Below are 16,798 nucleotides of genomic sequence, written 5' to 3'. Positions count from 1 at the left end.
TTTTTCATGGTAAAATGACCATTAGTGTTTGGGCAGTCCTCGATCTTTTCTGACTGGTCTCCAATCACGTGAGCTGAATGTTTATTTACAAATTTTATCGCAGTTTCAGCACCGTGATGACAAAAAAAAGTAAGCTTTAATATGTATTAGTTATAGTATTTATATAGTTTTATAGCGTTTTTAGACCTTCTTTCTTAGAACATAATTTATTAATACCTAATTAATAATTCGTACTTACTTCATGGTAAGGGACTCATAATTTACTATTGAAAAATACACATATGATATGTGTAGTGGATAGATAGATAGAACCGCTCACAACCCCGGACTGATGCAAAGCACCTTACTTCCGTTACCTCAAAAGAGGCAGAATTATAACGGAAGTAAGGTGCTTTGCATCAGTCCGGGGTTGTGAGCGGTTCTATCTATCTACTACACATATATGATATGTGTAGTATTAATTTATTTGTTTGAATACAACAAAATGTACGGAAAAGTTTCATAAAGTTGTGAAATTTTTTCGTGATACTTGAAAGCTCTGTTAGCGGGGGGGCCTCCCATTTTTGCATGGACAGGTGTGGCCCCAAAATTTAAACATACATTGACTAAACAAAAATTCTTAGTCAGAAGCTCCCTCCACCTCCCCCACCATAGTATCTGCTTTGCTCAGGGCTCATGTCAAAGTTGGGCTTTGTTTGTTAGGTCGGTAGTTCATTCTTTTTCTCATAATTAACACGTTCTTTAATTGTGCAGTTTTACTCAGAAGCATATTTATGGTTTTGCCACCTGTGTGCTATACAAATTTTGCTCAACTCTAATTTTCTTGACCCTTGATTTCTCAAATTTGCTGCCCTAGGATATAGCTCCATAAATATGACTCTGTCTCTAAGTCACTTTTGGTCGTTCACTGACGTGATTCTTCACTCTATACGTCACTCTTTGCGTTACCTACTCACTGACCTGGCCCCTCGCTCTCTCTAGGTTACTCATTTGGTCATTCACATACTCACTTTTTTTGGTCACTTGCATGCTCTTTACATCACTCTTTTGGTCACACACTTACGTAGTCCCTCATTCTGAAAATCACTCTTTTGGTTGCTTAAATGCTTACACACTTTCTGGGTCACTCACGTGGTCCCTCACTCTCTAGACAGAGTCGTATTTATGGTTTTGTTACCCTTTTTGAATTTTTGTCTAAACACTCATTGTTCTAATTAGCCACCCCCCCCCCCTCTAAATGTGCTTCCTTGAGCTATGGCCCACCTATCCCCTCATCTCCGTAAATACACCTCTAGTTTTGGTCTTATAACTCTCTGGTTGTGTTACAGATATGATAAAGGTACTACTTTACCACACACCAACTCCAGTCATATATCGTCATATGGCAATTTCCAACCAGTGGAGTTGGATGGAAAATGAGAAGGCATATATCGGTGGTGGCCCCATGTTCTGTAGGTAAAAACTTGTTTCTGATGTTTTTCCCTGGATTCAAACCTGTAGACCTTGATGGTAACCTTCATGATGGAAGACAAGCATCTTACCACTGCACCACTCGGATGCTTGATAAAGGTACTATTTTACCACATACCAACTCCGGTCATATATCGCCATACTGCAATTTCCAACCAGTGGAGTTGGGTGGAAAATGAAGGCTCCATCCATCGGTGGTCGCCTCAGGCTCGGAACGTAAAGAACTTGTGTTTCTAATGCTCTATGCCTGGATTTGAACCCACGGATCTTGATGGTTAACTTCATAGTGGAAGATGAGCATCTTACCACTGCACCACTCGGGCACTGATAAAGGTTCTGGTCAGTTTTCGAAATTACCCCCAACTAGGCGATGAAAAGACAAGCTAAGCATTTTAGAGGAGTTTTCTAATGGTTAATAAAAAAGAAGTCACTTAAATCGTAATCCAAATATGATTGTCACACTACCATTGAAAGTGTTCTAAATTGTGACAATTCTAAAAAAAGTGTGTCAGTGGTCATCCCGATAACCAAACCAGTATGTTATAATATGAAAATGTAATCAGGCTGCAAAAAAACCCCCACATTTTGGAAAAGTGTGACATTTTACACCGTATCATATGCTGGCTGAGTGCAGTAACCCAGATTGATGAAGTATTTATCAAAAGTACCCAAGGATGTTTAGAAGTGTTGCGTGTTCAATATCTGATTCTTTGTCAAAAACTTTTTTAACATGGAGGTATACACAGAAAAAGATTACTAGTGCAGGGAGTGTCACACAGAGGGGTTAGCACACACCAACCTCTCGATAAGTAAAGCAAAATGATAAGTACTACCATTTGGAATCAGCAATAAATTGAAGCTCCTGGTCTAATTAACCCTCGTGTACAGGGAATGACAGTGGTGTGACAAAAAATGATCAATGATTAATGATCATAAGCAAGCTCTACTCCTCATGAATTATTCATGAATATGTTCATGCTTGTCAATAATTCATTAATAAAATCACAAATTGTTTGCACGCTGGATAACACAATAAACTGTGTTGCGTTCCCCCAAAGCTGAATATGATGAAAATCGTAATGTACATTGCAGAACAAGCAGTTTTGCTACAGAGCAATCTTTAGAAGAATTCTAAGAAAAGTATAAAAACACTATTATGGGAATGTTTACCATGGATTATTTCCAGTTAGCTGAGGGCTCATTGCGGAACAATGCAAAATATTCTGCTTTGGGGGTTGCTTGCACATGACATTTTGCATTGAGAGAAAGGTGTCATCAAAAAGAAGCAGGATGATTAGGCTAGTCATACTGTTCATTCTGTGGGTTTCAGCATGATCGGCCTAAGTAGTGTTAGCTGAATAAAATCAGTATTAACTAGAGTTGAGTGTTTTGGTAAGTCAGAATGTGTATGAGAAAGAAAAATTGTAAATTGTAAGCAATAAGTTGTTTAAACTTCTTTTTGCTTTTAAAAAATTTCTATGAAAGAATGAAATGTTTTGATTGTTTCAAGATGAGCCAACATGGTTTTTTTTTTATGTTTTGTTTCAGAAATAACTCTTGCTTTAGTACAACTTGCGGTATCTCCCAGCAAAGAGACCAATTTGAAGCATGCAAATAAGTTGATAGTTGATGCTGCAAAAAACGGTGCTGAAATAATTTGTCTTCCAGTGCGTATTCTATTTTTCCTTTTAATTTTCAAGCATTTAATCAGTAGTAGGTTTTCAAAACTTTTATTTCTTAATTAAGATTTTGGTACTTGTATTTCTGATCTCTGTTACTATTAGTACAAGTCAGAATTTTATTCTTTGATTGAAATTTTTTTTTTTTTTGCATTTGCTCTTTTTTGTTGAAGTCCTAACCCTTTTGCACCCAGATAGCACAAACGAGAAAGGGGCAGGAGGGTTGTGTGTTTTTTCTAGCTGTAGATATTCTTTTCTAACTTCAGAGTTCCCTGACTTCAATGAGAAGCAACCTCCATGTTTGTGCGTAGAGGGCCACCATGATACTGAAACATGGCTTTGTTTTCATGGGTAGATTTAGTCTCACTGTGTGGGCTAGAATTAGTTCACTTCGCTGTGGGGGGATTTATAAAACTCGGACTGTGTTTTTTCCCTCAAAAACTGACCCATGTCTAAGCTGACCCTTCCAATATATGAAAGATTGTCTGAACAAAAAAACTTGGCTTATAAAGAGTATATAAGGTAGATTATGATTCTCACACTTTTTGTGTTTTTTATCAATCCTTCGATCAGATATTAGTTTTTCTTTCTGTGAAAATCTGTTCTACCGAGGAAGGTATCCAAGGTGTCGATCTCAAAAAATTATAAAAACATCTATGTGCATTCATCTCGCCCAGAAACACATAAAAACAAAAAAATTAGTGGTTAAGTGCAATTATAAAAAGTTACAACAGTCAGCTACTTATCTCCATGAAGCATGAGAAATAGGCATACCTGATCACGTTTTGTTTGAATGGCATCACTTTAAGGTTGATGGATTTTTAAATATATTCCTGGCCTCTATTAACATTAAAAAATAATTCATATTAAGTTGTTTTTTTTTTGAGTGACCAATAATACTTTCGCCAGGTTTTTTATTTTTGAATATTTTTGTGCATGTTTAAATGAGTAGAATCTGTGGTAATTTTTTTCAAAGGTAATTTTTTTCAAAACTTTTTGAAAACGTCCCATTTTAACCCTATCCTCGTAAGTGAAACTAATTTTTCATGTTGACTGACATTGTCTTCTCTGATCTATTGTGTTGGTTTTGTTTTGTGAAAAAAAATAAATCATTAAATACTCACATAGGCGGAGATAGACTTGAAGGTTTGTGGGGGGATATGATGATGTTAATACAGTAAAACCTGTCTTCAAAGGAATTGCAAAAATGCCTGAGTCATTATGCTATAACGCAAAATTTTTTTGCTGTTCTTTGAAGGTTTTGACAGTGCCGGGGTATAAAACTTCACCCTACATTGTTTTTCCTTCTGAAAATGGCGACATTCATCTCATCTTCATACTCTTCGTTTTAGATTTCTGTAAAATTTTCAATGAGAGTGTCTATATTAGTCGTGTCAGGTTTTTACGTTGTTGTCTATGTTTATGTAATCCTCAACACTGCATTCACAGAAAGCAGCTTGCATGCAATTTTGTACGACTTGCATATCATTTGGAAATTCAACTTTTATACTGATTTCTCCCGTAGAAAAGCCATCTTTCCCAAAATATTTTGTAACAATTTCACACAGGAAACAATTGCCTTATTATATATGGCTTATTAAAATCACAGCATGAAGTATGGAAACAGGTTTTGCTAATGTAGAGGCAGATGATGCAGAACTCATATTGGCAAGCAGATATTGTATAAAAAATTTTTTGGTAGAGCACTTCAACATTTTGTGCAATTCCCTTGGCCTATTGGTTTGGGAAACATTTGTAGAGATTCTCTGATAAGAGCATGCAATTTTCCTTTCCATTTCTGCATTAGAAAGGTTCCGCTGAATCCAGTTTTTAATGTGCATTTTAGCATTAAAATCATGGGACCAAAATGTTTTTCTTAAGACAGGTTCTGTTAAAGACAGGTTTTACTATCATATGTACTATAGCACAGAATTTGATGTTGGGGAAGATGCCCCCTCCTCGTATCTCTGCCTTTGCCAAAAAGTCATAAATAATGGAATGGCATTATAAAAAGTCATAATGAGCTTGCGGCAAAAAATGGCATAATAAATAAATTAAAGGCAAAACAGGCACAAGGGAGTAATTCAAGTATTACGTCAGCATCGATGGGGCAGTGGTTTCCGATTTGCTGACTTTTGATGACGGGGGGGGGGGGGGGGTTTGGATGATGCTTACGTCATCAAGCACCCTTAATGAAGATATGAAATATTCTTAATGGCATCTTATTCTGTGTGCCAAAAATGCGGAAAAATACATTTCAATAGTTATTGGGCACGTGGACTAATATTCTACCTATTAATAAATCCCCTACAGAGCCACTTTAATGATCTCTAAATGTTTCACGGATCCTTCAAGTGCTCTGGAAATGTTTCCAGGCCTCTTTAAGTGCTCTGGAACTGTGCCGCGCATCACTCAAGTGATCCTTAATTATGCCACGGATCACTTAAGTAATCTGAGAATGTTCTGTGGGTAACTTGAGTGATGTAGAACCGCACTGAGGGCCGCTGAAGTGCTCTAAAACTGTGCCACATGTCACTCAAGGGATCTCTAAATGTGCCACGGATCATTTAAGTGATCTGAAAATGTGCCACAGGGCACTTAAATGCTCTGGAATTATGCCAGGGGGGGGGGGGGCCTTATCAAAATCTTTCCACACAAAGAAAGCATGAGACTCCCCCCCCCCCTCCAAGATTGCCCCACAACTTAGATCCAAACCTCTAAGCTGAGATCTTTGATGAGCCCCTCTATAGTTAATTTATTGTGTGAAAAAAATTATGAGATTTCTCCAGAGCCCCTAGGCTGGAACCCTTGTGGTGTATTGTCTTACCCTTGTTGATGCCATGCCCCCCACTTCCCGATATATAGTTAGTCACCATTGAATATATTTTATTTTTCACCCAAATTTAATTTAATCTTCCCATATGCTAATTAATTTGGGGTCGCTAAATTATAGGGTCCTGCAACAATTTCTTTTCACTCAGCTATTGAACATTTATTCTACATCTAAACATTGGGATTTACAGTGAAATCTATCAAAAGACTAGAAAACATTGGAAAAATTAAATTATATTTATTATATTATAGGAAAAATGGATTATAGAACAGCTGCTGCCATCTAACTAACATTTATAAAAAGAAAATTAATCAAACTAGCAAATAGTCTCATTTCTGAAAACTAGATGACACTAAACCCTGCACCTAGAAAATATTTTGGTATAGTTTTCCGAAGTAACTTCAGTAGGTCAAAACCGACCATATGTACTAAGTAATGTGTATAAGTTAGGTATATTTGTTGGTCATCTCGCCAATCGTTTGCCCAATTTCTTCCAAGTGGCGCTTTTTAGAGGTAGTTTGCAATACGATGGGTAGCCTGTGTGTATCAGCAATATCGTTGGTAACATACTATCAAGCAAGGATCGGCTTGGAAATTTAAAATGTTGTTGATCATCATGTTTGTTGATCATCTTTTTCTTTCTTTCTTTCTTTTTTTTTTTTCTTTTCTTTTTTTTTTGTAGTAGTAGTTGGTAATTTTTCGTTTGCTCTCTAAATAATAGATGGCAGCATTTGTTCTAATTTTCTGTTTTTTGATTCAATTATGTAGTTCTCAAGTTTGTGAATAGATGGCAGCTTCGAAAAAATTACAAACAAGAAATTTAATTACCAGATTATGCAATTAGTCAATGCGTTTGATAAAGTGTTACCAATTTTGTCGCGAAAAGAAAATCACCACGTTAACGCTGCCCAATTAAGCACATGCGGGAATTTGAGATCCTGAAAAAGGGGAAAACACGGCAATCGTCAAATGCCGCTAAAAAATTATGCCAAAGGCAGGCCCACTGGCTTTTGAAAATACACAAAAAATGGTGTATGTATATATACATACATTGAGTACATGTTCTTTGCCCCTCCTGGAAAAAGTTGAAATGACGTCCCTGGCCAAAGGTGAACAAAACGGATAATTTATGGCAGGAATCCGCGAAATGGTGGGAAATGAAGTGCTATAGGGAGCATCATCATCAAGATGTGAAGGTCTGGGGGGGAGGCACACATGATGATAGTGATGTTAATGCATATATATGCACACACAGGGCAGCAACTGGTGCTTGGTCAGGCAGGCAAGTATGCTTTTGGTGCCTCCTTGTAATATTGCGGAGAAGTTAACAGTTGAAATGTGCTCATCCCTCTCTGGCCCAAGACACCAGATCCGCCTGCTTTCCCTTAGTTGCATACACGTCCATAGGTCACCTGTACTCATTTTTGTGTGATATGTGGTCCCCCATTTCTTTTGCCGTGCTCTGCTCACACTCATGTATAAAAACCATTTATAAATTTATATGAAGATAGTCTTGCGCAGCTTCTTCAGGTTGAATTCTCATCAACTGATCATAGACCCTGTTTTATGCAGAAATAAAAAAAATTTTGTAGGGGGTTGGGGCTATTTTCTTTAATAATTGGTTTTTATTGTGTTGTAGGTAAGGCAGGTTTTCTATTTCTTATAGAAATCTCATACTTTTTCCCCCACTCGCAGCATTCATTTTTCTATGTAGTCAATGCTTATCTGCAGCTTCTCCAGAGCAGTTTAACAAAGAATCTCTTTGAAAAGCCTTTATTAGGGCTGCTGCTCAGTGGCACCCCTAACAAAGGTTGGTGGTGCACAGTTTGAGAACCTCTGATGTAGGCTATTTTTGGTTTTTTTTTATGCATATTATTTGTATGTTTCAACAGTACTTGCGTATTATGTTGTCAACCATTTTTACCATTGTCAAACAGTGTAATTTAGTGCCAATAATTTATGGGGAATGTGATTTTGCTTTTGTCATGACATCTCAAGTGCAAATATGCCACCCTGTGCAACAAAGCACATCATGACCCTTTGCTCTCTCGGGATGTCACAACTATCAGTGAACCAAAACTTGGCTACATGCGAGCATGTTTACAGCAAGCTGAAAATGGTCAATGATACAATACATCAATTTTAACTGTGGAATCATTTTTTCCTCAAATTCTTGTCTTGTGCTTAGGCGGAGATAGACTTGGAGGTCTGGGGAGGGGGGAGGCAAGGCAATGATTATAGTAAAAAACATTTACACCTATACTTTGTGTCTCCCGTACACATTTTGATGGTTGCAGGGAGTGCACTCCTCCTATCCCATATCTCTACCCATGGTGGTATCTTTTCTTTTTTTTAAATATGTAATTATATTTTCAGGAATGCTTTAATATTCCTTATGGTGTCCAATACTTCCGTCAGCATGCTGAACCTATTCCTGGTGAAACAAGTCAGTTCCTTGCTACATGCGCTGAAGAGAATAAAGTTTGCTTAGTTGGAGGCAAGAACTTCTCACTATATCAGCTTTATCAAATTCATTCTAAATTACTGCTTATGAATCAAATTATGTTCTACATACCTCTACAATTTTATTTTCTGTGTTAATCGAAGGTTAATGTTTTTAATTGCAGGGTCTTTCCCTGAGAAAGATGGGGAGAAATACTATAACACATGTCTCGCATACAGTCCTACTGGAGAACTACTGGCAAAACATCGTAAAGTAATTTTTCATTTGGAATTCTTTTTCACATATAGATTTTATTTTACGTGTTTTTCCTGTTACACTTGCATATTTCTTCCTTTTGTTGAGTTTGTATTCCTTATGAACAACTAATTGTACCAGACAACAATTATATAAATCAAATCATGATATGTCTGCATATATGTTATGATCCAGATCAGAAATCTAGCATCTTTGCAAACTAGTCAGCCACTTCAAACATTGCCCAGACTTCACAAAGTGACACTCATTACCAGAGCTGGAAGCTGGTGCGAAGGGTGTGATAGCACCGGGCCGTGTGTGCGTGTGTGTGTAACCAAATTTTATTATGTATCATGTCGGGGTGTCAAACTCGCAGCCCTCAAAGAAATGGTGGCCTTTGATGTCCCAAAAACATCCAGAAAATATTTTTTTTAATTAAAGAAAATTTCAAAACATTTTTTAGTATGAATGTCAAAAATTATGAAACAAAATGAATCTGCAGCAAGAGCTGCTATGTATATATGAAATCAGCTACTTATTCACAAAAAATTCCAAGCTTTTTAGCGACAATTTGTTGTTAATGAATGAATGATAAATGCTGCAAAAAATGTGTGTCTTAAATATATATATTATTATCATGAAATGCTTATTTTTTATACCAAGACATATTGTGGTCCAAAGAATAATAGCTATGGTGATAATTTGTGTGACCAGTTGGAAAGTAATATCCTCAAATGTACAGTATCTTTCAATAGTGCTCAATGAAATTTTGGGTATTCAAGGTGACTCTAAAGTGACTGTTTCTTCCGGCTTGCAATAACAATATGGACATCACTGAAAAATTTTTAGAAAGGAATTTCTATTCACGAAACCACAGAGAAAGATCTTTCTGATGTTGTGGCAAAATGTATCAAATTATGAAGTTAAGAAAGATATCCCCAAAGCAGAATATGCTGAAATCTGCTATGTGTGTCCCAGAACAAATCAGCGCTACTGCAGAACAATCTGGAAAAATTTTAAGAAAAGTGTAGAAAACACTATTTTTTTTGGATTTTTACAGCAGAAAATTTCCAAGCAACTGAGGACTCATTGCAGAACAATGCAAAACATTCTGCTTTGGAGAAAAATATTAATTTCTTTTGAACAAACTCATAACAGAGAGAAAGAGTGGTATGTCAGCAGTGGCTGGCAAAAATGTAAATTTTGCTTTAAATCTTCAAGCAAAATTGAAGGAAATATATTTACACATTATTAAACTGCAATCTTTTCATTGCGCCATTTTATCAGCAGGTCCTTTGCTGCAAAGTGGTGGAAATAAGTAGCATTACCCAATCCAGGGCTTCAAGCAGCACTTATTGCCACAATTTCTTGAAAACTTGAATAAGTTTAGATAGCACATAAGCTTTAGGTAGCCTAATTTGATGTGCACCTCATTACATAGAAATTTGTTTGTTGTCTTGTCAAAAAGGTGACTACTAGAAGAAAACATTGTTCCCCCTTCCATTCCTGGGTAATTGTGGAAGGAAAAATACACTGAACAAAACAGTCATTTGCTACCCAAGGTTCAATTTAAAAAATTGTCTTGATGTGTGCTATCAACCCCCCTCCCCCCACTCTAATTTTGGTGGTGAAGTTTTTGAATACTGTTGTTATATCCATAAAAAATATTATTGAGTATAATATTTAAAAAAAATTTTAAGTTTACATGTAAAGTTAATATAAAATCCACTTATTTTGTTACCAACTTTTTCAGGTCCACTTGTTTGATATTGATATTCCGGGAAAAATAACGTTCAAGGAATCAACTGTCCTTTCACCTGGTGATTCTCTCACCACTTTTAAATTCTGTGAGTTATATACTGAATTTAATTATTTCTTTGCCAATTTTAGTACCAGAGTCATCTTCGAGACAATATTCTGTCTCAAAGGATTTCTAATACGCCTATTACTCATTAGTTTGATGCATTTATTATGTTTTTGATTTGATTTTCAAAAGGCATTATACAGAGCAGATACTATCGACCACACAGTGATTCCTTGTGAAAAACTAATATAGAAAAGTGTTACCATAACGCTTTGAGTTTTGTAACGGTCAATTACATACCAAATACCCAACAAAAGTAAATGTCTCTTCCAGCAAAAGGTTGATGTTTTTTGAAAATGAACTGAAATATTAAATACCATTAGAAGCCAAATTTGATTGTCTTGTTCCACGATTGGCCTTTTCCCCCCTTCTTTGTGTAGAAATATGTTTATAAGTTGTTGTTATAGCTATTTGTTATTATGTGTTGCTTTTTTCTGCTATATTGACAAATTTATCGCCAGATTTGTTAATTGTTAGCTAAATGAGACTTATTTGGAAAAACTTTTCTCAAAACCAACTCTTTTTTGCCAAAATGTGAGAATTTTCACTCCTTCATTATCAAGTCAAATTTTTTGAGGGAAGGTGATACATGTTTACTGCAAGATTGTTTTTTACCTTGCCATTTGAATTACACCACATGTCAATCAATAAAATGGCAATACTTTTTGGGCAAATTTAAAATTTCATCAAAACTTTTCTATATAAAAAGCTTCAATAAATAATTTAACAATGGTAGCGTGACGAAGGTGGTAGAAACAGTAAAATGATTACAACGAAAATTGTTGTATCATTTTTTTTAGATACTTTCAATCAAACTAATTATTTTATGAATTGACATTGTCTGAACCCATACTGTCTGAGTAAATTTACTTCCCATTTTTACAAAAAATATTTTGGTATAATTTAGAAATTTATTCTACCCTTCATGATTCTCATAGAACTTGACAATTTTTTTCAAATGAGGTTTCATTTAAGGGCGTATAAGAAGTCAGTTTTTTTTTTCGCCTCTCTAGGCATTACTAATTTTGCTGCCCCATTGAGGTACTCATATTTCATTTCTTAATTTTTTTCCTAAAAATCATGCTTTTCCCCATCCCCCTTCTTAAAATCTGAATTTTCAAAATGAAAGCAATCTCTTTACTGTTTGTTTTTCTAAATATGTTTTTGAATATTTCTTCATGCACACACTCATAACATAGAGATGTTATAGACTTATTGTGTTAATCAAGTCAATTGTGTTGCAGAACCGCAATCGAAACCCATGATGTGACATGTAAATCTTCTTTGATTTCATTTAAAACATGTTTCTGGCTCATACAGTGTCTTGCTTAGGCAAGTTTCGCTGTACGTGTAAATATTTCCCTGCTGGTACAGTAGTACAATATTACATTTTCATTGTGCCTAGTTATTCCACAGAATTGAATATATATTACACGTTATTTCTAAAATCATTTTATTAAATTTAGAAATCCACTTTTATATACATTGAAGATTGAAGGACCGGACACACCCTTGCTTCCCATCTCAAGAGATATCGAAACATTCCCAAAAGATGGGTGTATCCGGAATTTTATTAAATGAGTTTATATATCTATATAAATTTGTATAACAAAGTAACAAGAAGTCCGCCTACAGGTGTATTTGTTGTCCTCCTCTCCTTGCGTGAGAAAGTCATTCACTTTTTGGAAGTAGACAAATGAATCCGATAAATGCTAAATTGTATTGCTAAGTGCTAATTTCTATTACTAAATGCTTTTTTGTAATTTCTCTCATTCCCAAAAATTTTGACTTAAAGGAAGAATACTTTGAGTTGTAAGGGAAAGTAAATTTTAACACTAAAATACTGGAAAAAGTTCTGGGGGCTGAGTGAAAACTTCGACTTGAACAGATATTCAAGTTACCGGAGTTTGTTTAATCATGAATTTACTGTACCTTATTATATCGCTGGGGTGAAAAATGTCTCCAAACATCTGGACACAATAGGATTCTACTTTATGTACATTTGCTTCATTCTGGAAACATAACTGGAGATAGACTGGTGGGAGGGAGATGATGACGATTTCAGTACATGTGGTCTCTTTTATATTAGGTTACCTGCACCCATCTTCTATGTTGGGGAAGGGTATGACTCCTTGGTCTGGAGACTTTTGATCTGCATATCACTATAAACGAAGTGCATTTTACTCAATGATTTCCAATCTTACAGTCTGTTTTGGTTTTTATTCTGATTCTGATTTTTTTTTTTTTTAGCTGATATCACTATAGGTCTGGGGATATGCTACGATATAAGATTCCCAGTTATGGCCAATATTTATGCTCAAAAAGGTAAAAGTCATTCATCTTTACCGTATTTTAATGTGTATAAGGAACCCACTTTTTGCCAAAAATTTGATTCTGAAAATGCTGGGGGGGGGGGGGGGGGGGTTGTTCTTATATATGAAGAATATTATATGTATTAATTAGCAAATTACTCAATTCCTCGAACAAGAGACGTGGGAAAAGCCAGCTATGCTGATGCTTGATTAGTTCAGGGCACATTTAATGAAACAAAGTTGGCAAAAATGATCAGAAACCCAATTGGCAGTTATTCCTGGTAGCCTTACAAGTGCACTTAACCTCTGAAGGTCAGTATTAACAAACCCTTCAAGACACCAATGAGGGAGGAATGGAGCAAATGGATGCAAGTTATTGACTCCAACTTAACATCAATGGGAAAGTCAAAAAGCAGACAACTAGCGAAAACTAGCGAAGTTTGCAGTTGGGTGAAGAAATCATGGAATGGTGTGAAGTAAGAAGTGATTATAATGGCCTTTAAAAAGGGTGACATAAGCAACAACATGGATGGTACTGAGGATGATATGATTCATGATGAGAGTGACTCTGATAATATGAACTTGTTGATGAAGCTGAATGTGATGCATCAGATGAGTGATGAGGAATTTAATGGTTGCTATAATGAATAAAAAATATCTTTGATGAAAACTTTTTCTCCAAATTTTTAAGCCCAAAAATAAGGGGGTTCCTTATACATGTTAAAATACTGTACTTATTTTATATTTCAATACACAGGCACTAAACTGTATAGTATAATTTATAAATAAAATAATGTCTGTGTCAGTTCAATTATATGACCATATAGAACTAAATTTACAGCACTTGCACTAGCTAAAGTGATAATTCAGTTCCGTGATTTCAAAATTTAATACCCATGAAAAAAGTTTTTAGGTGTGAACGGTTGGAAATAAATTTAGTATTTAAAAATTACATTTCAATAGCACATAAAAATTTAATTTAAACCTATGTAGGTTGTCATTTGCTGCTATATCCCGGAGCCTTCAATATGACTACAGGCCCTGCTCATTGGGAACTTCTTCAGAAAGGAAGAGCTGTAGATAATCAACTTTATGTAGCAACGGTATCACCAGCACGTGACACTTCTGCATCCTACGTAGCTTGGGGTCATAGTACTGTTGTCAACCCATGGTGAGCAGACAGAAACCATTTTTAATTATTCATTCTCAAAAAATCTTTCACTGTCTTAGAGATTTTTTTTTTCTGTAGAAATTTCATTTATGGCTGTAAATTTTCATTGTTGCTATTGAATATTTGCAGCGATAGAAGTTCTATAGTGCTGGGAAGAAGTATACTGTTCATAAAATTACCTAAACGAGCATTTGAAATTTTTATTGCCATAAACACTATGTTCACTCTTATTTCTAGGGGTGATGTCATAGGAAAAGCCAATGAAACAGAAGGATTAGTGTATGCAGAGATAGGTGGGATATTTGTTTAATGTTCAAATTTTCATAAATAATCAAATATCTTTGCTTCAGTTTTTGTGTTTATGATCTCATAATCAAGAGAGTGACAAACAACTCATGAGTTAACAAACTAAGATTAAGTCACAGGAGTTCAGACTTTAATGGTATTAAAACATAAGTTGAGGGACGTTGTGCTCGAAAAGAAGGCTAAGCCCTCAGTCATCTACATCAAGGACTTCAAAAAAACCTAAAAACTGTGAGTTTGACTCTTCCATCTCAGGCCTACTTTTTGACATTTGTGTAGTCATTCATCAATGAAGAGTGAAATAAGTTTAAATGATTTTTGTAAGAACTAATCTTACATTTTACGTTAATGTTTTGTTTATTTTAAAAGTGTATGGTATGTGTTCATACTGTGCAGTGTATATGATTTTATGTTTCTTGCAATCAAGACATAATGAATTTATATATATATTCTAAAACATGTCCAATATTTTTATTCTTAGACCATTAATTCTTTAATAAATTTTTAAAACGTGCAGTTCAGTACCTAACAAACTTTTATTAAGTACTCGCCTGTGTACTTAGAGGTCAGAAAATATGAATAGGAACTGGTGGTTTTGGTATAAAAAGGGTGGTATTTTTATGGTATGGATGAAGGTAGGAAGTGAGCATTTTTTAAAGAACTCCATCCTATACAGCTTTTCTGTCATCCGGCTTGCCTTTTTACCACATTAGGGGGAGATAGTCCAGAGTCCACTATAGTGATAAATTTTAGATCTGAAAGTCAATAAATTGAAGTTTACACACGTGGAAAAAAATTTTAAACTTGTTTAAATGACACTGCTTTTGATAGATGTTTAAGATAAATTTTTTCTTGTATCATTACATTTAAATTAATTTGATTGCTTTCAGATATATCTTATATTGAAGAAGTTCGGCAACAAATTCCAGTGTTGAAGCAGAAACGAGATGATTTGTACAAAATAGTGAACTGCATGGAAACATGAACAAATGGTTTATTACAACTTCTACCTACAATGCCTTAACGTGTCAAACAAACCTTTTTTTATGCAGAATAAAGGAAAAATTAATTTCAGAAATGAGTAAAAAATGTTTCTGCGTGTGTTCCTGAAACTTTACAGTTGTGCTGCAGAAAGGATATACATGACAAAGGACAAATCTGCAGCTGTGTATTTTATTGCATTCTTTGTATTTTAAGCAATTAAAAAAAATTTCTTTGAGATAAAATAATATAAAGTGGAACCTACCTGTATGAAACGAGAAACGATCGAGACCAAAATAATATTCCATTTCAAAAGGTTTCTTTTTTGTAAAGGTGCACGTCTCAATGCACAACGTATCAATGAGACTAAATTAAAACATGGCCAAGACTGAAACTGTATGAGAATGCCTAAGTTTCACTGTACTTGAAAAAGCTGTAAGAAAGCTAACAATATTGAAGAAATGCATTGTGGGTCAAGAAAAACAAACATCCATCAAAATCAAGTGATTTTCTGGATATTATGCTGAGGTGAACTTGGGAAAGAAAAGTATATTATCTCCACCTACTACACTGCACACCAACTCCGGTCATATATCGCCATACGGCAATTTCCAACCAGTGGAGTTGGGTGGGAAATGAAGGCTCCATCTATCGGTGGTCGCCCTAGGCTCAGTAGGTAAAGAACTTGCTTCTAATGTTCTATGCCCGGATTTGAACCCATGGACCTTGACGGTAACCTTCATAGTGGAAGACGAGCATCTTTACCACTGCACCACTCGGACACATATTATCTCCACCTGGAATCAAACCCAGGACCTCATACAATCAGGGCAAGTGCATTGTACCACAGAAATACATGACATTTCTTTCCCTAAAACATGCACAGAAGCGTGACTTGCTGAGTAGTGAAATTGCAGCCTTAAGATGGCAGCAGTAGAAATGGGTATTTTATCTCAAAAACATTAGTCTTTTCCCAGACAAGAAAAAGTTATATCACTGCAGTATAAAATAGTCAGTGTGCTTGCCCCATTCGCAAACATAAAAATTTATCTGGCAATAACAATGATACCCCCACACCACTTACATTTTCAGCCTTGGAATGAATTACTGGCACAAGCCAAGATAAAATTTTTTCAATGGTGAAGCCCCCCACCCCTCCAAGAATAGAAAGAATAATGAAAATCTATAGATTTATACCTCCCTTGTCTTATCTATTTATATTTTTTTTAATGTAACTCTTTCAAAAAACATTTCAAACAACACATTAAAGGTCAAGCTTTGCTTAACCCTTACAGTGAGATATCTAGACCTTAAAACCCTCTTATTTTGGCAATCTTCCGGGTCCAGCTAGCTCTGTGCAGAGAGCTCTTTGTCTGATAACGTGTTCTTTCCCCCATCCTGTCAATCAACTGCCAGTTGGCTGAGTCAGTTTTTGTTCCAAGTTAGATAACAGGAGAGAGACCTTTTTTTATCCACTCCCATCTTTT

The 16,798-nt window shown here is 35.4% G+C and overlaps 1 protein-coding gene across 1 annotated transcript; it reads left to right on the top strand.

Moving 5' to 3' along the window:
• The first annotated feature begins 26 nt into the window (after positions 1–26).
• LOC149076136 (omega-amidase NIT2) lies at positions 27–15,552 on the top strand. Its single transcript, XM_089243678.1, has 9 exons — positions 27–129; positions 3,019–3,137; positions 8,359–8,479; positions 8,610–8,698; positions 10,434–10,527; positions 12,795–12,869; positions 13,850–14,027; positions 14,265–14,320; positions 15,221–15,552. Exons 1-9 carry the CDS (start codon positions 78–80, stop codon positions 15,313–15,315), a joined length of 879 nt encoding a protein of 292 aa, XP_089099804.1. The 5' UTR covers positions 27–77; the 3' UTR covers positions 15,316–15,552.
• The last annotated feature ends 1,246 nt before the right edge of the window (positions 15,553–16,798 follow it).

Source organism: Pholcus phalangioides, unplaced genomic scaffold (assembly GCF_987345545.1).
Source record: "Pholcus phalangioides strain wild (caught in Gottingen) unplaced genomic scaffold, Ppha-v1.0 ptg000015l_1, whole genome shotgun sequence".
Taxonomy (NCBI): Eukaryota; Metazoa; Arthropoda; class Arachnida; order Araneae; family Pholcidae; genus Pholcus; species Pholcus phalangioides.
Note: the sequence above shows the minus strand (reverse complement) of the source record. Positions and strands in the feature narration are given on the sequence as shown.

Coding starts and splice junctions, on each gene's coding strand:
- LOC149076136 (XM_089243678.1), top strand. CDS start 78: ATGTTTATTTACAAATTTTATCGCAGTTTCAGCACCGTGATGACAAAA. Junction 8,699..10,433: donor TACTGGCAAAACATCGTAAA/GTAATTTTTCAT, acceptor CAACTTTTTCAG/GTCCACTTGTTTGATATTGA. Junction 12,870..13,849: donor CAATATTTATGCTCAAAAAG/GTAAAAGTCATT, acceptor AAACCTATGTAG/GTTGTCATTTGCTGCTATAT.